General features: G+C 43.9%; 4 protein-coding genes across 5 annotated transcripts in view; 3 read left to right on the top strand and 1 right to left on the bottom strand.

The window, feature by feature from the left end:
• Positions 1-87: 87 nt before the first annotated feature.
• On the top strand, positions 88-8,390 carry prpf39 (PRP39 pre-mRNA processing factor 39 homolog (yeast)). 2 transcript variants are annotated; one of them, XM_066694566.1, is made up of 14 exons: positions 88-242; positions 1,593-2,131; positions 2,308-2,433; positions 3,638-3,756; positions 4,099-4,266; positions 4,879-5,044; positions 5,343-5,450; positions 5,631-5,795; positions 6,119-6,245; positions 6,445-6,713; positions 6,971-7,152; positions 7,247-7,321; positions 7,533-7,650; positions 7,789-8,390. In XM_066694566.1, exons 1-14 carry the CDS (start codon positions 230-232, stop codon positions 7,843-7,845), a joined length of 2,232 nt encoding a protein of 743 aa, XP_066550663.1. In that variant the 5' UTR covers positions 88-229; the 3' UTR covers positions 7,846-8,390. The 2 variants fall into 2 exon arrangements, with proteins under 2 accessions (XP_066550663.1, XP_066550662.1); XM_066694565.1 differs by having other exon boundaries at positions 6,968-7,152.
• Positions 8,391-9,479: 1,089 nt separating this feature from the next.
• Positions 9,480-12,051, top strand: faua (FAU ubiquitin like and ribosomal protein S30 fusion a). The gene is made up of 5 exons (XM_066694564.1): positions 9,480-9,620; positions 10,224-10,305; positions 10,480-10,624; positions 11,024-11,079; positions 11,636-12,051. Exons 2-5 carry the CDS (start codon positions 10,231-10,233, stop codon positions 11,759-11,761), a joined length of 402 nt encoding a protein of 133 aa, XP_066550661.1. The 5' UTR covers positions 9,480-9,620; positions 10,224-10,230; the 3' UTR covers positions 11,762-12,051.
• A 238-nt stretch (positions 12,052-12,289) lies between these two features.
• Positions 12,290-14,993, bottom strand: fkbp3 (FKBP prolyl isomerase 3). The gene is made up of 7 exons (XM_066694563.1): positions 14,847-14,993; positions 14,348-14,449; positions 14,050-14,154; positions 13,713-13,848; positions 13,272-13,339; positions 13,019-13,116; positions 12,290-12,568 (listed from the first exon to the last, which is right to left on the bottom strand). Exons 1-7 carry the CDS (start codon positions 14,949-14,951, stop codon positions 12,514-12,516), a joined length of 669 nt encoding a protein of 222 aa, XP_066550660.1. The 5' UTR covers positions 14,952-14,993; the 3' UTR covers positions 12,290-12,513.
• Positions 14,994-16,095: 1,102 nt separating this feature from the next.
• The window catches only part of fancm (FA complementation group M), a 58,956-nt gene continuing 54,472 nt past the window's right edge, over positions 16,096-20,579 (top strand). The window contains exons 1-4 of the mRNA XM_066694559.1: positions 16,096-16,657; positions 16,775-16,947; positions 17,049-17,126; positions 18,249-18,407. Of these exons, the coding sequence (XP_066550656.1) occupies positions 16,213-16,657; positions 16,775-16,947; positions 17,049-17,126; positions 18,249-18,407 (855 nt within the window). The 5' untranslated portion in view covers positions 16,096-16,212. The remainder of the gene's footprint in view (positions 16,658-16,774; positions 16,948-17,048; positions 17,127-18,248; positions 18,408-20,579) is intronic.

Genomic DNA, 20,579 nt, shown 5'->3' with positions numbered 1-20,579 from the left:
CTCATTTCCGGTAACAATACTGTTTCCGGTGTTCCCGCCCCCCCGACCGTTCCCGGGTCGAAAGGGTTAAACCAGCAGGCGCCCGGCCCCTACAACGCATGCGCACAACGCACTTGCCCGTTTCGGAGCTAGAGTAGGTACCGTTGGAGAATGAGAACGGCAAAACACGTCTCTAAACTGGATAGATAACATAAACCCAGACGAGATCAGCAGTTATTCACACATTTTGATGGAAACTCCCGGTGAGTAATCGTGTATTAAAGGGGTAAAGCGAAAAAGAAACGGGTTTTTCGGCGTAGTCTGAAGCGGGCACATGCTGAAGGCTCGGTCGGGCGGAAAGTGGAGCTAGGCCTCAGGCTTTGCGCTGCCGACTGCCACGAAGTAAATACACAACAGTATATGTATTTCTAATGACCTAAGTGTACTTCTACTCGGCGTTTAATGTGAAATGTATGCAGTGGATATATTTTGAATTGTGTAGCTCATTCGCCGGGACGGGTTTGGGCTCATAATAAAATGTGCGTAACACAGTTGTGTGCTGTGAAGTTGAGCGTTTTCATTTGTTTTAAACTGAAAGAGTGAACCAAATCGCATTGTATATGTTTGACTTTACAAACAGACACAAGTTAGCATGTTCAATACACGGCAATGTAAGGGAAAATTAGAAAAATAGAGACAGGATAAGTTTAGTCACTTAATCATGCAAATATCTGATCAGGCACTAAGTTGTAGACGATAGTTACCTTAAAACACTTCCGTACTGCCCAGAGCCTCAATTGCAACATTATAAGTTACTTTTAAACGCTACAAAATAATACTCATTATATTAAGTAGCCTATATGATAACAATGAATGCATTTTAAAGCACATCGTTTCTTTATAGCAGTTTAAAATCTTAATTGTAACCAGTGCAATCTAATTCAGTCATTCAATTATTTTATAACCATTTCGTCTGTTTAATGCTGATATAGCGCAGCAGATGAATACAATTTAAACAATTTGTTCCGTGAATTAAATGTTTTAATGGCGTAATACGCCACTACAAGGATATATAAAGATAACTATATAGGAGCAGCCATAGAAGTAGAATTGCCTGTTTCTCGGCTACAGAGGATCACATGCCTTGTGAAATCCCCCCCAGATGAACTGTTGCGCACACAAGCATGGCTGGTCGTTTCCTTCATGCTCGGCTTCAGATCTAGTCCAGCGATTCCTATTTGGGAAGCATCTGTGTTTCTATAAATAAGCGAGTCTTTCACTACTTTCCCTGGGGGAGGGGCAGCAGCAGCTACTGTTGATCTGCTTTTCAATGAGGTGTGTGTTGAAGGGGTGGGGCAGGAGAGATGAAGTTGTGTAATTTCAAAATAAAATACGCTTTTGAAGCACTTGTATATAAATGTTGCCAACATACAATATCTAGATGCTTAAATAACCAAACTGCATACAAACACTTTCAGATTATATTAGCAAACCAATAGAACCTTTTTCTGTTAATAACTGTGATTGTAGATCCCCTTTATATTTGAAGAAAGTGACTAAAGGGCTAAAGTGTGGTGAGTACAAAGTTCATGTGATTGCGGTTTCCCCCCCAGATCAATCCCTTGTTAACGAAGCAGCTGAGCCAATGACGGGCATCCTCGACTCGGACACTGCCGGTGATTGTGGGTCTCCTGGTGCTGAGGCTGCCGGCGCAGTGGAGACCAGTGAGCCTGACGCACCTGCCGATGCTCTTGTGGTACCTCCTGCGGACACCCCTGCCTTGGCCTCTGCGGTTGCTCCTGCTGACGCTCTCGGTGATGCCCCCGCTGACGCTCTCGGTGATGCCCCCACTGACGCTGCTGTCAATGCTCCTGTTGGCACCCCGTCCCCCGCCCCTGAACCGGTTCCTGAAATGGCAGCTTTGGTAGAAGATGAAGCGGGGCAAGTGCTGGATTCAGAAATAATACCAGACAGTCCTTCCAACATGGAGCTGGAAGACACTTCAAAGGAGGGCCTGGAAGATGGGTTAGATGAGCTTGTTACAGACGAGGTGCCTTTCCCTGCAGAGTATGAGAAGTTCTGGAAAGTAGTGGAGGAGAACCCAGAAGACTTCACTGGATGGACCTACCTGCTACAGCACGTGGAGCAAGAGGTGAGTGGCTTCAGAGACAGGGTGTGGGGGGATTTTAAATGTTAAATATGTCTCCTTATACTTCTGTGTTAATGGCAAATACTGCAGTTCACATAAAAATATGCTCATGGCACCATTTATCCCCCAGCAGTCAAGCTGACTGATGCCTAAGAATATTTTCTGCAATTTTGTTTCAGAATCACCTTGTAGCAGCCCGGAAGGCATTTGACGCCTTTTTTTCGCGGTACCCATACTGCTACGGCTACTGGAAGAAGTACGCTGACATTGAGAGGCGGCAGGGGAACATAAAGCAAGCAGAGGAGGTAAGCTGTGGACTTGAGAGGGAATCCCATTCCAAACACACCTGCTGGAGAACAGGATAAACGGCTGGCAGTGACACGCTTCTGATCTGTTACTAAGCAGACTGAAGGGGAAGGATTTATCACCTCTTTTTGATTACTTCATTAGCTTTCATAGTTTCATAATTTTTTTTTTTTTTTTTTTTTTGCATTGAATTCAACATTTTATTGTGTTGATGTCATTATTTGTCTCCTAAGATCCTCCAAGGAGTTAATTTTGGCAATATGGCAGTCCCATATTTTGTGCTGTAAAACATTAGAAAACCTTTTGGATTTTTTCCCCCCCCATTACAAATATAGTAATGCCTGAATTAAGGCAGGCATAGTACAGTTATTCTGAAATTTAGTCGGTGCCTTTGGATTTTAAATGGATTGGTTCAGGCAACGAATTTGACAATTCCAGTGGTTTTTCATTTGACCTGTCTAAAAGGAAAACCGCCTAATCAAGAGAGATTTTTCCCAGAATCTACAGACATATGTTTGCATGACCAATACTGCAGACGTCTGCAAGGAAGAATAATGGGACTCCTTTGTATGTCTTCAGTGGGATCTTCATTTCCATAGTGGTCATTGGTTTGTTCATCCTGTTTTCCAGTAGCTCATTTGGATTTTTGGCAGCCTGTGGCGTCCCCCCCGTCCCCCCCCCCCATATATCTAACATGTTTCTTTCCTTTGTTGACAGGTGATCTAACATATAGAGCTTGCCAAGCTTGCAGTGATAGCCACTGCATTTTAAAACCTCTATTGCAGGGTAGTGTCCTCTTTTTATACTAGTAAGGAAAAAACATATTTTTAAATGTGGATATTCCAGTTGTATGTATCTGCTACATCTTATTGCATTTTTGGTCAGACGCTGTCAGTGATGCTCTAATGGGTCTGTGCCGTATGGTCTGTACCCCCCCAAAGCCTTACCCTCAGCCTGGTCAGAAAGCAGGACCCTCCAATCTCGGAAGAAACCAAGACCCCTGCTCCCCTTGGAGAACTGAACACTCACATGTACTTTTGCAGCCTCCACCTAAATGGTAATGGCAGATTATTTAAACAAAATTCCAAGTTCATTTAGCATTTTGTTAAGGTTGAGCGGTAAATACATTTCCAGTGTTGGCTCTCCACTGGAGGCATGGTGCTGGCCCTTGGATTCAGCGCACCGTGGTGTCTCCCTCTCTAGGTGTACCGCCGAGGGCTGCAGGCCATTCCCCTCAGTGTGGACCTCTGGCTGCACTACATCAGCTTCCTGAAGGACTGTCTGGACTCCAGTGAGCCTGACACTGAGGCTAGGATACGATCGTAAGTCATCACAATTTTTATGTCCTGTCACTCTCTGGGTGATGTTTGTCCCCCCCTTTCCCTAATTGTGTTGGCAGGAGACCAGGGAGGGAGAATAGTTATAGGTGGATATAGCTTTAACTTACACAGTGCTTGCTTTTTGATCACCTTTGAATCTCGTATTTAAAAGTTTGTGTCGGAGAAGCTGCTGACATTTGTGAAGGGTTAAACTGTGGGGCTGTGATGTAGCCTGTTTACTGCGGCTCTTGAACATGTGACATCGGCTGTGAAACAGGAGACCTTCTCTGCTTCACGAAGTGTCTCATGGGAAGCAGCAGGTGTTTAACAGGTTTTGTTTTGCAGCGTGTATGAAAACGCAGTACTGGCAGCAGGCACAGATTTCCGCTCAGACCGTCTCTGGGAGGCCTACATTAACTGGGAGATGGAGCTGGGGAACCTGGCAAATGTGACTTCTGTCTATGACCGCATTCTGGGAATCCCCACTCAGCTGTACAGCCATCACTTCCAGAGGTATGGAGTATATTCTTAACATTAAACTGTAAATGCATATACCAGTAGATTAGTCCTGCAAGCTTGACTATTAAAATAGTCCAATATTCTATATTTAATATTTATATGGGTTGAGTTAGTGAGGCATTTTTTTAAATTAAAATACTATGCAATAAATACATAGTTTTGATTGAAATTATTCTGATGCCACTACTTAATGTATATTGTATACTTGTAATGTTAAACTATCATGCTGTGTAAATTTATAGTAGGCCTGTATGTGAATTTAATTTTTGCGAACTAAGAGCAGATGGACTCTAATCAGGTTAATCGAATACACGAAAAATTAGGATCACAAGTATTTGAATAGCAAATTATTCTAAATTCCCATTCTTAATGTTTATTACTGCATTTATGGACCCCCACTCACTTACTAGGTCATTTCTGTAAAATGCGTGTATAATATTGAAGTGTATTGCTGCCACCTGGAGGGAAACAAATATGTGAAAATGCTGCCACTAAAAAATCTTTTATTTCTTCAATGGTTCACTTCAGGTGATTCTTTATCAGTTTTTCAGTATATATGTTTTTGCAGATATTCAGTTTTCAGGTTTTGTGGTTTTCCCTATGCAGATTCAGAGAACATGTGCAGGGCAATCTGCCAAAGCACTTCCTGTCACTGGATGAGTTCATTCGGCTGCGGCGGGAGCTGGCGGTGGTGAATGGGCACAGTGGGGAGGAGGTGCCTCCTGGCGATGACATCCCCCCCGGCACAGAGGACCTCACTGACCCTGCAAAGGTTAGGGAACTTATCTGGCATGACATTGATGCATTTGCAATTGTCATCTAGTATGCTTTTAGGATTGATCTCGGGCTCTGCAAAATCCCTGTACTGTATAATGAATCTCTTATAAAGAAATGATGCATCATCACGTACTGGAAACGATTATGACAAGGCCTGCTTTATGCTTTAATAATGTTCCTGGCAGGGCTTCAGTTCACACTCGCTGAATCAGGCATGTGCAACTCCATTGTAAGCCTTTTCTTTATTTTCCTGGTCATCTCCCTTTTTTTTCCCATCCCCTTTCGTTTCTCAGCTCGTCACGGAAATCGAAAACATGCGGCACAAAGTCGTGGAATCTCGTCAGGAAGTGTTCAATCACAACGAGCATGAGGTCAGCAAGAGGTGGGCCTTCGAGGAAGCGGTGAGTGCACTGAATCTCCTCCACTTTTTCCTACAGCCTGACAATCGGTGTAGCTCTGCAGGACGTTGAGTCAAACCGGTGTTTTAAAGCTAGTGTGAGGGTGATATTATAGGGGAGAAGCTGTCATTCAGAAGGCACATTTGTGTAATAATTTAACCTTTCTTCTTGCATGTGTTTCAGATTAAGCGTCCGTATTTCCATGTGAAGCCCCTGGAAAAAGCCCAGCTGAATAACTGGAAGGAGTACCTGGACTTTGAGATAGAGAATGGGACCCCAGAACGAGTGGTGGTGCTGTTTGAGAGATGCCTGATAGCCTGTGCCCTGTATGAGGACTTCTGGATCAAGGTAACTATGGAATCCTGACAAGCGTCTAAAGCATTTCAACTCCTCAGTAACTTTCTGCACTATTTAATTGTAACGTTGATATGTGACTGTATCTGTTGTATTAGGGGATGGCCGGCTTGCCACCAGATTTGACTACTGCATTTGCCAACTACGTTGCATCTCTTCGTCCTACCTTACAGAAACTAATCTTAATGGTTCGATGAAGGTGCTGATGGGTTTAAAAGAATTTTAATGTTCTGTAAATGTATTTACTCACCAGAGCCGTTCAGAAGCTTATTATAATTTGTCTGGGGGTTTTCTTCTTCCTAAATTTCTCTCCTAAGTATGCAAAGTATCTGGAAAACCACAGCATTGAAGGCGTAAGACACATCTACAAGAAGGCCTGCAAGACTCATCTGCCCAAGAAGCCCATGGTTCACTTCCTTTGGGCTGCCTTTGAGGAACAACAGGGTAAGCTTGCTTAATATTTTTTACAATTGCATCTCTCATGCCTCTATAAACCAGTTCCTCCGAGATGAGTTAGTTGTCAACGCAAGAGAACTGATCATGTCTGTCACACTGGGCTGATGTGAAGCGTGGCGATTTTGTCTGAACGCGTGATGAAGCCGGTTGTGCAGTGGTGTAACGTGTCTGTGTCTGTGGGCCTCAGGGAACATCGAGGAGGCACGGGGGATCCTGCAGGCACTGGAGGAGGCTGTGCCGGGGCTGGCCATGGTACGGCTGCGCAGGGTCAGTCTGGAGCGACGCCACGGCAATCTGGAGGAGGCGGAGAGTCTGCTGCAGGACGCCATGAACAACGGGAAGAACGCCAGCGAGGCGTCCTTCTATGCCATTAAACTGGCCCGGCAGCTCTTCAAGGTGCAGAAGAGCCTACAGAAGGCCAGAAAGGTGCTAGTGGAGGCCATAGAGAGAGACCAGGTAAAATTTTATTTTAAATGGATACATTTAGAATCTCCAATTTCCCTCCACCCCACCCCTTTCATCTCACTTTGGAATGACCACTTAAAGATCTGTCCTCCCTGCTCTGTGCTGTTTGGGAGCGATGTGGCAGTGCAGGGGTCCTCCAATAGGCAGCTGTTTCTTTCACAGTAAGCCTAGAAGGCCTACAGTCCATCTATCGCATCTGTCTGTTCTAACTCCATGTAAAACCAAACATGTTTATTGTCCTTTAGCAGAGTCCCAGGCTGTACCTGAACTTGCTGGAGCTGGAGTACAGCAGTGACGTGAAGCAGAACGAAGAGCAGATCCTGTCGTGCTTCGACAAGGCGCTGAGCAGCCCGCTGCCTATTGAGACCAGAGTCACCTTCTCTCAGCGCAAGGTGGAGTTCCTGGAGGACTTTGGCAGTGATGTCAACAAGTATGTATTTTGTTGAATATGCTTCTATGAAGTTTCTTTATTTTGAATAATGGCAAAGTAGCAGCTTTTGATATTTCAGTGTTTTCTTTTTTAGGCTTATGTCTGCCTATGATGAACATCAAACACTTCTGAAAGAGCAGGAATCAACAAAACGAAAAGCTGAAAATGGGTAAGGAAGACTGCTACTGATTTAATTCCAATGCTTTATTCCAATTAATTTGAATGGTTCACTTTACCTTAATGAAAAGTACTCCATGTGCATATCTCAGTATTTTTTCTTTTGTCCTGTTACATCCTGTCTGTATTTGCAGTGTGTGCGGTCTGAAGATAGATACACCATTGTTATAAGGAATAAACAGTGTTCTTGTGTCCGCTTGCAGGTCTCAGGAACCAGAGCCGAAGAAGCAGCGCACCGACGACACCGCGGCGGTCACTGGGCACATGATGGCAGGTGACATGCAGACCAACCACTCGGCATACAACTACAACTGGTACCAGGTCAGTGTCTCCTGCTCAGCGCAGAACTGCAAACTACACACTTTGAACAAATGCCTGCCTGGGAATGAATCTAATTGATTATCTTTGAGTGTTTCTTGGATCATAACGGCGTTTCTAACAGACTGTTCTTTTCCACAGTACAACTACCAGAATCCATGGAACTATGGGCAGTACTATCCACCTCCACCGACATGATTGGGCACACAGGAGGACAACAACACATCTTTTTAACAAAGCTTCATACTGTAGTCTGCAGTGAGCACCTTCCTGACCCCCTTTCTAAGGGAATTTACCCCGTCACCATTTGAAATAGTTTCAGGATGTAGTATCTGTTGAAGGGCAGGTGTTTTTGATGATTTCATAACATTAATCGGTTTCTTGTACAAAAATGTGAATTAAAAACGGAGGTATAAAGTGTTTAAGTTAAAATGGGGTTATTTAATTAGCTCATTGAGTTTCAGGAGATAAATTGGGTATGTAATATACAGGTCCCAGGGACTTGTAAGAATACAATGTTTTTTTTGTAAATGCAGCTTTTGTTTGTTACCCACAATATTTTATTTGATGTGAGCTTTCTACTAGGTGTATTCCCAGCAACCTGATTTTGTTTCTTCTCCTTTTCTGGGAGGTGTGGGTTTATTTTGTGATCAAATACTGAACTGAACTAAAATGAGGGAATAAAGTCTTTGTTTTTTATTGTGACTTCATACTTTAATTTCATAATAAAAGAACATAATGGACATCCTTTATTCATTTTTTATTTGTCTACCTCTACTGGAATAGCACCAATGATTTTCTCCTGCTGCTGTTGAGAAATCTCATTGCTTCTTTGCTGTGCCACTCTTCATGTACGTTTGCATAAAGTGTAATACCATTGTACTTTAACTTGGCCCAAATTTGTGTGACCCATGTGGAACTCCAAATACCATTTTTAGGAAGGTGGAGTATTACACTTTCTGCACTTTCTCTCTTGAATGAGCTATGCCAGCCGCTTGCATTTTCACCATGAGCCCCATGTTTCAGGGTGTTTCATTTTCTGCAGAGGTCTCTAGTGTTCCCTACTATTCAAACATGGGAACATGGCCCCTTAAAAAAAAGTTCTAAAGCAGCTCAATCATTCTAGATACAATTTATCACAATTAGGTATTTCCTTCTAGTTGTAATGGGGGGCAAGTCCCTCTGTGCCAAGGAATTGTACATGACATGATGTGCTCTTCTGTGGTTGGCCTTGTGTACATCCAGTATTTTCTAACTGCAACATACTGACATGATGGCATTTGATGGGCAGGATCGAGACAGGGGCACCTGGTTCATACCATTTAAACAAAGCTGTGAATGTGATGCTTTAAAGAGAGAAAATGAGTTCAAAGCTTGCTCTGTCTTGGCTTTAATAGAAAAGGGAAATCGTAGGGATGGACTGCAATGCATGATCGGGATCAGGCTGTAGAGATCATCCTTTTGTAACAAACTGCTGTGGGAGTGGAGGAATAATCCTATTTTACCTATAATCCTATAAACAATTTTACAACTAATGTAGGTCAAGTAGGGGCTTGCACCCTATTAAAGTACATATTGTGATGGGTAATACACATAGCTTACCTTTGCTGCTTTAAATATGATAAAATGTGTGTTTAAAACAGTTTTCCAAACTAAATTTCTACCCCTTTAAAATGTTATTTAATGAGCATAGGGCGCATACTAAATTGATACAGGGATTTTGCCTTATATGCCATTTCCCATATTAGAAAATGTGAAATGCGTCTCAGCATGCGGAGCATAAAATGTAATCGCGCTAATTCTACTAACAAATCTCGCGAGAGTGTCCCATGAGGCCCTGCTCTGGCGCATGCGCACATAAACAAGCCCTTTTCCTCCGCGCTGCGAGAGAGACACATTGCCGAATAAACTTCGGGGTTTAAATCGCACTACACTTTATATTCTGCCATCTTTCAGCTTTTGTTATTTAGCCGGTAAGTACCGTGACCGACAAAGAGTGCTGTGAAGCGTTTTTATATATTCATATCGTAGCTGGTAATGTATTATTGCTGAAAAGTTAAAACGACGTATATGTAGTAACTAAACGTTGTTTCGTATCGTAACAATTCGGAGATTGGGTATGCGGTTGTGTCTTTTTAAAGTCAATTTTTATGTTTTTTAGTCTTATCTTCTCAGTTATAATCCCAAGACTGCGTTTCTGTGTTTGGTTAAGTGTTAGCAGCGTAGCCCTGTTTTAGGCCCGAGCGCAGCCTGGCTATGGCGGCGGACGTGGGCAAGGCATTCAACCACTATCGTGCATTTTATTTAAAGTATTGTAGGCGATCAACTTTCATATGATGTGCATAACTCTGACTTCTGCTTTTTCTGTAAGCGTTTATTTATGCGTGATACTTGTTATATGGTGACATTGACTGATTTATTGTAGCTTAATGTATTACTGTGAATACCTAAACTGAACTTTTTGAATGGGCCCGTGAACCACAAACGGCACATTTAGTGTACAGATTGCACCCAACATCGTAATAATCGTGTTGATACTCTTGCTGATGGTGATTGCATGCTGCTTTGTTGCTCAGGATCAAGATGCAGCTGTTTGTGCGCACTCAGACCACCCACACCCTGGAGGTGACAGGGCAGGAGACCATCAGAGACATCAAGGTGAGTCCATACCCCCCGTCACCCTGAAAACTACACACTTCCTCTCTCCTGACATGCTTTAGAGAGAGAGAGTGTGTCATAGATGTTTTCCAAATTGTGGATCAGACATCAGCTGGTGTTACACTCCTGCTTCTGAAGCGTCCTTAAGTGCTGTCGTTGTGGGGTGTTTTGCAGGCTCGGATCCAGGCTCTGGAGGGCTTGTGTGTCGAGGAGCAGGTGCTGCTGCTGGCTGGCACTCCCCTGGAGGATGATGCCTCTCTGGGTCTCTGTGGCGTGTCGGAGCACTGTACCATTGATGTTGTGGCAAGGATGCTGGGAGGTGGGGGACCTTTGCTCTCTAGTTTCTAGTCTGTGTCATGTAATGCGATTGGTTTTGGCGATGGTAATGAAGCAGACTTGATTGGCACGAGTCTGGGATCTCCCCGATGAAAAATTGCATTGGAATATTCAATGACCGTGTTAATCTTGGTCTGCCAAACTGGTCCCCGAACAGTTTTTTAGGTGACATTTAAACTGCCTGCCTGGGAGTCCATCTTCCTTTAATCTTGTTTTGCGTGTGTATAATGTATTGTAGGCATCTAAATATATAATTACCAACCCCCTAAAATGTCTGCTGTGGTACAAATGATTTGATAATGGCACATTTCGATGAATACAAGCTTCAAAGACGGGATTTCTTCCCGTTTCGTTGAATCCATCTTCATTTCCCTCTCACTAGGCAAGGTCCACGGCTCTCTCGCTCGAGCTGGCAAGGTGCGCGGACAGACGCCAAAGGTCAGTACAGGTCTAAACTCCGGCTTTGTATTCAGTCCCCACACTGTAGTAAAATGGCCAAGTCTTAAGTGTCTTATCTATTTCCAGCAGAACGATCTTTTTCAAACCAAATGCATGTTTTCTGTGTAAAGGATAGACTTGCAAAAGTGTGTGAAACTGGTATCGTATCATATGGAATGTCCACTGTGGTGTAGTTTATCACAGCAATTGCATTAACATACTTTTAAACCCCAAATCGGTCAAAAATGAAAAGCAATTTACTGTATATGTAGGCCTATGCATATATATTTATTATAATTGACATTTCCCTTCCTTAAATCACAGTAGTTTACAGTAGTAACACATTTGAAAAACAAATACTACAAATCTGTATTTTAGATTTTAATTATCTTGAATTCAGTACAAGTTCTTAAGCTGCAAATGGCTTCCTGATGCATACATCTTGCAAAACTCAAGTGGTTATTCTGCAGGAATACATGCTTGCAGTCTAGGATGAGTGTTGATCAGGGCCTTCCACACTGGCTCACCGCTTATTTGACCTTCATCCTTTACCCAGGTGGACAAGCAGGAGAAGAAGAAGAAGAAGACTGGGCGGGCGAAGCGTCGTATCCAGTACAACCGCCGCTTCGTTAACGTGGTGCCCACATTCGGCAAGAAGAAGGGACCCAACGCCAACTCCTAAACTCTGGCCACATGTGCGTGCAGCTGAGCACATCACGGATTCTAATGCTTTCCTTATTCAGACTCGGTGGGGGCAGTGATTTACCTCTTGTACTGAATACACATTCTGCATGAGCAAAGATCTCTGTACATAATATGTATATCATGTTTTTCCATTAATAGTTTAACAAAATTCTGAAAGGCATTTGTTCAAATTATTAAAACTGAGGGTGGGAACTGAAGCTTAGGGTCAATCCGTGCTCTTGTTCAGGAATAGAGTCATAAAATAAAAACGTGCATTATCTATTCTAACTGAATTGGTTTTTGAAATGAACATCTTTACATTCTTTGTTCTGTGTGTGGGGTGATTTACTATCCTTGTAGCAGTTTGTTCTGGAGTAGACCTATGGGATAAACCTCCAATAAACATCACTAATCGAATTAAATTTGGTTTTTATTTCGGTTTACTCCAGCCTAATGTTGAAGAATCAATTCACTCCACATTTGTGACCTAAAATCAATCCCACTGAAGAAAGACACTTGAGGCAAGTTAATGTGTTCAAAATGTTTATTTAATAACACCATGCAAAATAGGGGGAAAATATAAGCAAAAAAATAGATGCAGGATCTCCATATCTGTTCATCTCATAATACTGTAGTCCTCACCACTGTGGAGGAACTAAAGTGCTCAGTATTTACAGTGTTTCATAGTCGGGAACAGGGTCTCGGGATAGTCGGCTGCATTCCAGGGCTCTCGGCCGAAGACCTGTACAATCAGTCGATTGCAACCAGCTCCACTTCAAAGATAAGCTTGGCGTTGGGTGGAATTCTGCAAGAAGTATGATTTAAGGAAAGGAATGCACAGAAAAACGATAACTATAAAGGACAGCCATCAAGGCCTTACTTTGAACAGGGGTTCTGCCAGAGAAATCTGTAAAGCCCCTGTGCTAATTCTGCCTAGTTTTTGATTTCTTGCTCCAAATAACCATTCCTACTGGTTCAGAGTTATGCACAACCCTCTCCTACACAGAATCCTAGGAATATTGTAAAACTGCACTTCAAGGTAAAACATACACTCTAGGTATCTCTGCCATGGGAACAATTCAAATCAACAAAGACATTTCTGATGCTTTTTGGGGCAACCAAATATCCCCTTTGCATCTCCAAAGTCTTCATTATCTACGTAAGCACTTTTGCAGGCCCTAGCGTCAGATTATAAACAGGCTGTCGATACGCTACGACTGAGAGATGGTGACTCGTGCTCTGCAGCAAAGGATACTTGGCATCGGGCAGCCCTTTCTTGCCGTATGCCCACTCGGGCTCTATCTCCAGACAGGCCTTCTCTCCCTTGCTCATGGTCAGCAGGGCCTCATCCCACTACGAAGAGGACACAAGCACAGGTAAGCATATCCACTATCAAGAGCATAGCTGCCCGGGAGTCAAACAACATGTAGAAGTACAAAACTTATGAAAAGTATTTTAAAACAAAGACCAAAAGAAAGGTGTCCAGTGCCCTCCTGGTGATGACTTACCCCTCGAATGACTTTCCCCATTCCAACCTTGAAGCTCAGGGGTTTGCTTGACTTCCTCTTCTTGGCAGCTGCAACAGAGAAAAGCAATCGGGATTACACAAGGGTGCATTTCTGAACAATGCTATAAAACAAGCATGCGAGTCACAACCTTTTGTTTGTAATCTGTATGATGGTTGTATAAGGAGATTACTGTCCTAAACTGCGTTGGACTAAACTATTTCTGAAACACACCCATCATTTGTCGGTTTCAGGCGTACTGGCTTGTGGTTTGTTAGAAATCTCCTGTATCTATCCAGTGGAGAGAATATATCATCTATTGAGTGTAATGGTTTGACTTCCACCCAAATGCACCATTTCAATGTACAGAAAGCAATTCATTTGAAGTGGTCTGGGCCGCAGAAACACTTCTCATAACGCCGTCTTCTGTTCAGCAGTGCTTACTTGCGGCTACATTGGTATCGAAGACTGTGCCGTCCTCCAGAGTCCCAGTGTACCAGCAGCTCACAGTGTCACCTTTCTTTGGGAAGCTGGCCTTGTCTCCCTTCTTCAGCACAGATTTAGTGTATCTAGGAGGCCCCTGTGCCAAAGACAAAAACATCACTGTGACTAAGGAAGCACAGGACATTTGTGGAAAATGGACATTAAACGCCCAGTATAATTCCAACAGCAGGTATGGATAATAAATATAATTCTAAAGCAAAGAACAGAATGAAGTTTCCAGAGAAGGAATGCACTGTACTAAAGTGCCAAATTCCTTCAGTGGCCAAGAAACCCTTACCTCATCCACCGGTTCTGCTGCCTTGGTGTCTTTTGGCTTGTCTTCGATCTTCACCTCCTTGACCTGCTGCGTCACGTCCTCCACGGGGTCGGTGCCCTTGAATCTCTGCACACAGAAACAACAAGGGTGTCAAATCCCACAGCATTGGAGTTCAATCAATACGTGCAGCCAAGGCCTATAAACCAGGCGTTCGAGTTGAATTTTAAAATAAGTGGGTGCTCTGGAGATGCATGTTGATGTTCAGTAAATCACAACCCAATAATGACTGACATACAACTAGGAAAGCTTGCACACTCACCTTGCTCTCGAACAGTTGATTGTAGGCTGAAACTAAATTCTCCTTCTTTGCAGTTTTGGCAACATTTTTGATATTCCCCATCAGTTTGTGCTCTGCAAGAAACTAGAGACAGAAAGATGGATTTACAGAAGGATAGGATTACAGGTAGAGGCTGTGCAAATGAACAAGCATGCAACATTAATTTAGCTATAGCATGCACCGTCCCCCATTTTAAAAGTCATGTTGTGATGCTGTGAAATCCGAGAATGTCTTTTTAACCAAATCTTCATCCTTGCAATTTGTATATTTAGATTAGTGCATCTTATGCATCTGATTCAAACATAACTTCAGCTTTCATACAACTGAAACGTGAATGACTGTGTTAGTTCCTATGCAACTTTAATGAGGGGCAACTCCACGCAGCATGCTTTGGACCAACGGGACGGAAATCTTCGTGCATTTCACCACCTGTGCCACAGCAAACAGAGCAGATTCACACCGCGGGTCGTGGTCAACCTACCGAGTTAGCAGCGTTGTCTTGCAAAAATGCAATGATGTCTTTCTTGGGTAGATCATCACTTTTCAGCTGCTCTTCGCTCCATTGCTTGCTTGGTTCAGCGGCCATCTTACACCTCAAGTCGATGACCTTTCACCCCTCACTGTGGGAGGAGACAGGAAACATGTGCTTTGGCTTATTTGGCTTTCGGTGCAAACAGTGCCTAACAAAAAAACACGCCCGTATTTGTTTCAGGTTCTAGCAGGTACTCGTTAATTAGTCTGCAAAGTGTCAGTGTACATATGTGTGCTGGTCCTCCGCTGTGTACTAGTACTAGCACAATAACTAACAGAATAATACAACAGCCATAGCCATAAATAGGATTTTCGTGCAGTTTCCTGACGTGTGTTCAGTCGTATTGCAGTTTTGTTTCCCACAACTCTTTCCTCTGCCATGCATGTGAGAGGACAAACCGCTGATGCCTTTTTGCAGGGAAGCAGTTCTGCGCGGCTGCACCAATAGGATCGGTGGGATTCTGCAGAGCTGCGCAGACCTGCGCCGCAGGGACGCGACTACAATTCCTGCTTAATAGTGAAAGTGTTGTCATGTTCAGCCACTATGTAGACCTGAAGAGATAATGTATTTCTCACGTACAATATTTAATATTTACACCTATATATGTCCGATATTTATATTACTTTGTGGGATGTCGATGCGCCAGCGTTCTGATTTGCAATTGGAGGATCAGGGCAGGATTTCCTCCAATCAGATGGGCGAGGAAGTCTGTGACCTTTAACCCGCCATCTACGTCACCAGACAGCGCCACTTTCAACAACACAGTGCGGCGATTACAGCAGGACATGTTTTCTGTCTATCTTTACATGGTTAAAGCGCATTTATAGTTTAATTTACGTGTCCGTTGTCAATTTGCGGCGATACGTATTAAAAAACAACTATATATATATATATATATATATACATACACATAATTCTGCTGTGCTGTCGTACTTCCTGATGTTATGAAACACCAGCCAGAGTGCAACAGATCCTTGCATAGGTCGTTTTTTTAATCAATCATGCATTTGTGTTGGTCTGGTAGCATGGACTTGTAAAATGTTTAGGATTGCAAGGCAAGAAGAAACAAATGAACACAGAAGCGATGATTCAGACTTGGGGATCAGCCGTCCCTGCAAACGTGGGCAACCGAGATCCAGCCGCCGGGCACAGGCTGCCAGTGAAGCGTAAGGCCGGGCCGAGCAGTGGGGCAGGGAAACCCAAAGAGAAGACCCAGGCTATAGCTTCAGCGAGCCGTCCTTCACTGTGGGGACAGATCGGCAAGTCTAACTCTGCAGACTGTGGCTTTGAGAATGAAGATGATGATGATGACTTGATGTTAGTGGCTGTTTATGAAGCGGAAAAAAGCTTGCAGAGCGTTTCCCACACCTGGCAGGAAGATGATGCCAAGGCCAAGTCCACTCCACTTCCAAGTGTCCCTTTGCCTGTTGCTGCCACCACCACCACCACAGCGTGCCCTGAAGACCTGCCTGGCTTTGACCCCTCCTCAGCTGATGTGTGGATCTACCCCACCAACTACCCAGTCAGGGACTACCAGCTGAAGATCTCAGAAGCGGCCCTCTTCCAGAACACCCTGGTGTGCCTGCCTACTGGGTTGGGAAAGACATTCATTGCCTCGGTGGTCATGTACAACTTCTACAGATGGTACCCTTCCGGGAAAATTGTGTTCATGGCTCCCACGAAGCCCCTGGTAGCCCAGCAGATCGAAGCGTGCTACAAGGTTATGGGAATCCCCCAGGAACACATGGCGGAGCTGACAGGTACGGCTGATGTCATACAGCACTACAGCATGGTAGACTGACAATAACGTCTTTCTTTTCAATTGTAGGTTTAACAGCTGTATCAGAAGTTTGTAATACTGTCACCCCTCTCCACAGGAAGCACTCAGGCGCAGACCCGGAAGGAGATCTGGAGGTCCCGGCGTGTGTTCTTCTTGACGCCCCAGGTGATGGTGAATGACCTGTCCCGAGAGGCTTGCCCCGCCCCTCAAGTCAAGTGTGTGGTGATTGACGAGGCCCACAAGGCCCTGGGCAACCATGCCTACTGCCAGGTACAGCTGTGACTGAGGGCACATGCAGAAACGGCAATGCTGCTTCCCCCTGAGGATGCCCTGGTGATCAGATCTGACATAATTCACTTTTTCCTCTCCAGGTGGTGAGGGAGCTGGGGAGCCACAGACGGCAGTTTCGTATCTTGGCCCTGAGTGCCACTCCAGGCAGCGACACTAGGGTGAGTGACACGGGCACATTACAAAGAAATGTTTACATTAGTATTAGAATTGTATTATGAGGCTTTTATCCAAAGATAATTTACCGATCAAAAGTTTTAGATCACCCCCATGTTACCAGTTTTTATTGAAATCTAAGCAGTTCAAGTCCAGTGAATAACCTTTAAAGGTAAGCGGTAAACTGCCAGAGGTTAAAAAAAAAAACGTTTAGGTTACCAAAAACTGAAAAATAATGTACATTTCAGAGTTCTATAGTGTGCTACTACACCCCCTTAAGCATTATTTGGCAGTGTTACGTGCAGCTCCTGTGCATAGAAGTTTCATTCTCAGACACAGCTGATTTACAGTGTCCGTGTCGCCCGCTGTCATTCAGAGCCCGGGGGGGTAAACGCGCAGTCTGCTCCAAATAGCCTTGTTTTGTTCAGAACAACCTAACGATTAATCCAGTATATATTATTTGATGTTCTATCAAACACAGAGAAGTTCAGATCCAATTATGTAAAATTGTTGTGTGTTAGTACACTGTAAACCATTTTCTATCTTGATATTTTTGATGTCTCTACGGGTCTGTGTTACTTCTACCAAAACGTGGATGGTCTTGTTTTGATTAGTAGACTATCTGGTTCCAGAATATGTCATAATTGTCAATATTTCTGGGATTTTGTATTCCTACTCAGACCAAATGTCCTCCCACACCCCATTTCGGAATGCGCGAGGGGGATACAAAAAACATCAGAGAATGCTTCACATTCTTAGGAAGTTGAGAGTCTCAGCTTTCATGGGATACCAAACACTTGTGAAGAGTACACATGGAAGAGAAGCACACAGATTTGGTGCCCTTTTAAGGGTACCGGAGGGGTTTGTCATCTTAAGGGGTTAACATTTCTAAAACAAAACGATTCCATGATTATCCCCAAATGTTTATTTGTTCTATGCTTTAATTTCATAGTACATCGAGACATTAAACTGCATACATTTCAATACAAACTGGAAAAATGCAGGTGTTCTAAAACATTTGACCGGTAGTGTATGTGCAGAATATCAATCTGTTTTTAGGAAGAACGGATAATTTAACACCTTGTGTGGAGCTGTGAACATGTGCAACCCTTCTCTCTGTTTGGCAGGCAGTGCAGCAGGTGATTTCCAACCTCCTGATCTCTCACATCGAGCTGCGCTCCGAAGAGAGCCCCGACATCCAAGCCCACTCTCACCGGCGCAGCCTGGAGAAGATGGTGGTGCCGCTGGGAGAGGAGCTCTTGGGATACCAGGCCCGCTACCTGCAGGTAGGCAGAACATCTTCTCACACTGGATTTAACAGGGTGTCGAACATTTTCCTGTTTATAGGTGTTTCCCAAATGTCTTCGCTAAGCCTGATGTGTCGGTATATTCCTGTGTGAATGTGTTGGTGGTTTCTTTGGTGTGTGTGAATGTAGCCTACACTGTAGCCTGTACTGGGAGTTTGCTGCTGAACTGGGAGAAGGGGGGGGTCAGGCTGAGCAAGACCAGAGGAAATGCTGACAGACAGGAATTAAATTACATTTTTTTTGCCTAGGTGGTTTTAGTGTGGTGGTTTATTGCTTCCCCCTTGTGGGGCAGACGGCAAACTGCATAGTCAGAACAGAACAGCTTTGTGTGCTGTCAAAGGGGTGATCATCAATATTAAGCTACAGCATATCCACTTGTGTTTTTATGTCCAGTTTATTTCAAGGTTGTTTTCTCTTTTCTTTTCATTTGCGTTTTCTGGTGTTTTGTACTGGCTCTTGCTGTGAAGGCAAGTTCTCCAATAGTGCGCCTGTTTGTCAAGTTTGGTCTGGCACGACTTCATTGTTTCCGTTACAAATCTACAAGTTTGTCCTGGGAACTAGTTCTCATTAGTAGCTGGACAGTGTCTGGCCTGATCTCCTACAGTTTGCTGGAGGTGTTCAGCATGGCTGTTCAGCAGGGTGCAGTCTGCTTTATGTTCCTGCTTCCTGTATCTCTGTGTGTCTGGTTGAGCTGGAGATCGTGGAGGGATTGTGGATTCTGAGCCAGCAGTCTTGACAGACTCAGCATGAGATTTGAAGGCAGTTCTGAAGAGATGTGTTTTGAGAATAATGGCCGGCAATTATAACATTTCTCCTTCTCACAGCTGTAACTCTTAATAAGTTCAACAGGGCTTGAAGAACACCACCAGCATAGACAGCTGAAGCTTACGTTTCAGCTACTGGTGTGCCAGTATGCCTCTCTTAATCAATCAATCAAACAATGAGTCAATCAAATGGTTGCCTCCCCTCCAGGCAGTATATTTATATGATACAGCAGCCAGGTCATCAGGAGGTTGTTAAGTTGTGCTGCTAGCTGTGGTCCTCCCTATAGTGGGGGTCCCTCAAAAAGAGAAAATTGTGCTCAGCTACTGATAGTAAATTTCAGGAGATGACAGAATACATTGTACATAGCATGTCCATGGCACACCAGTGGCACTGTGGGTTATGAAACTGTTCTCATGTCCTTAACTATGTGGCGGTGCCAGATTATTTTGGGTCATAGTCCGATCCTTGGGAGATGTTAGGTATTGCATCCTGACATTTGAAGACTAATGTTTCTGCTGCTATACTGCTTTCTAAAGGATACGATACTAATAGACTCGATGTGATCTTTGGATCACTTAAGTATTAATAGACACCAAACGAGCACAATGGGCCTAATGGCCTCCTCTCGTTTGTAAACTTTTTGTTTTTTATGAAACAAAAGTATTTGTTTTTTGGTTTCCTTAGGAAAGACTAAGATGTTACTAAGAAGTTTAGTATAATAGTCATCATTGATTTCTTACGCTCTTACGCAGGGAGATAGGAGCAGTTGTGAATTCAGTTGAGACTGAGCTTCCCAATTTCCCATCCAGCAGAGACACAGAGTGGGATTGTCTTCCCTCTCCCACCCTGATCACTGGCTCACCCTGGGGCACCCAGACAGTCATGCTGTGTGCTTGTGGTGTTCACACTGTTATTTCAAAATACAGTCTTCTCAGAGACCAATGTAAAAATAGCTCCCAGTCCAGAATCACACTGGCGGGCTGGGGTTGCTGGGGATCTGCTTATCCCTCCATGCGTTAGCTGAGAGGAGCTGGAAAAGAGGATGTAGAGGGTGGGGCGGTGGCTGGAGTTACGTGCCTGTTCGTAAGGCCAGAATGGAGGGTTTCACAGGAAATGAGCTGTGTGTCAGTTGAGCTGTGTTCTGCATGCACTGTACTGCTGTACAGAGAAGAGATGGATTTATCTGACACTTTCTGAGATTGGGATTTCCGTGGCTGGTCAACTGTGGTTTCGTTTCTCGGTGCAGGGGAAGCTTGTGAAGGCTTGTGGCTGAACAACAGCATCAGATGTACAGACATGCTGTCAACCTTTCCATTTCACTGACTTGGATTTCATGTAACCTGGGGCTCTTTCCAAAGCAACCCATTGCACTGATTGTGACCACAT

The sequence above is a fragment of the Amia ocellicauda genome, chromosome 21 (genome assembly GCF_036373705.1).
Source record: "Amia ocellicauda isolate fAmiCal2 chromosome 21, fAmiCal2.hap1, whole genome shotgun sequence".
In the NCBI taxonomy this organism is placed as follows: Eukaryota; Metazoa; Chordata; class Actinopteri; order Amiiformes; family Amiidae; genus Amia; species Amia ocellicauda.
The sequence above is the reverse complement of the archived record's forward strand: the minus strand, read 5'-3'. Positions and strand labels throughout refer to the sequence as shown.

Coding starts and splice junctions, on each gene's coding strand:
- fkbp3 (XM_066694563.1), bottom strand. CDS start 14,951: ATGGCCGCTGAACCAAGCAAGCAATGGAGCGAAGAGCAGCTGAAAAGT. Junction 14,450..14,846: donor AAGACAACGCTGCTAACTCG/GTAGGTTGACCA, acceptor TTCTGTCTCTAG/TTTCTTGCAGAGCACAAACT. Junction 12,569..13,018: donor AAAGGGCTGCCCGATGCCAA/GTATCCTTTGCT, acceptor TACTTCTTGCAG/AATTCCACCCAACGCCAAGC.
- prpf39 (XM_066694565.1), top strand. Junction 2,434..3,637: donor ACATAAAGCAAGCAGAGGAG/GTAAGCTGTGGA, acceptor CTCCCTCTCTAG/GTGTACCGCCGAGGGCTGCA. Junction 3,757..4,098: donor ACTGAGGCTAGGATACGATC/GTAAGTCATCAC, acceptor TTTGTTTTGCAG/CGTGTATGAAAACGCAGTAC.
- faua (XM_066694564.1), top strand. CDS start 10,231: ATGCAGCTGTTTGTGCGCACTCAGACCACCCACACCCTGGAGGTGACA. Junction 10,625..11,023: donor TGTGGCAAGGATGCTGGGAG/GTGGGGGACCTT, acceptor CCCTCTCACTAG/GCAAGGTCCACGGCTCTCTC. Junction 11,080..11,635: donor TGCGCGGACAGACGCCAAAG/GTCAGTACAGGT, acceptor TCCTTTACCCAG/GTGGACAAGCAGGAGAAGAA.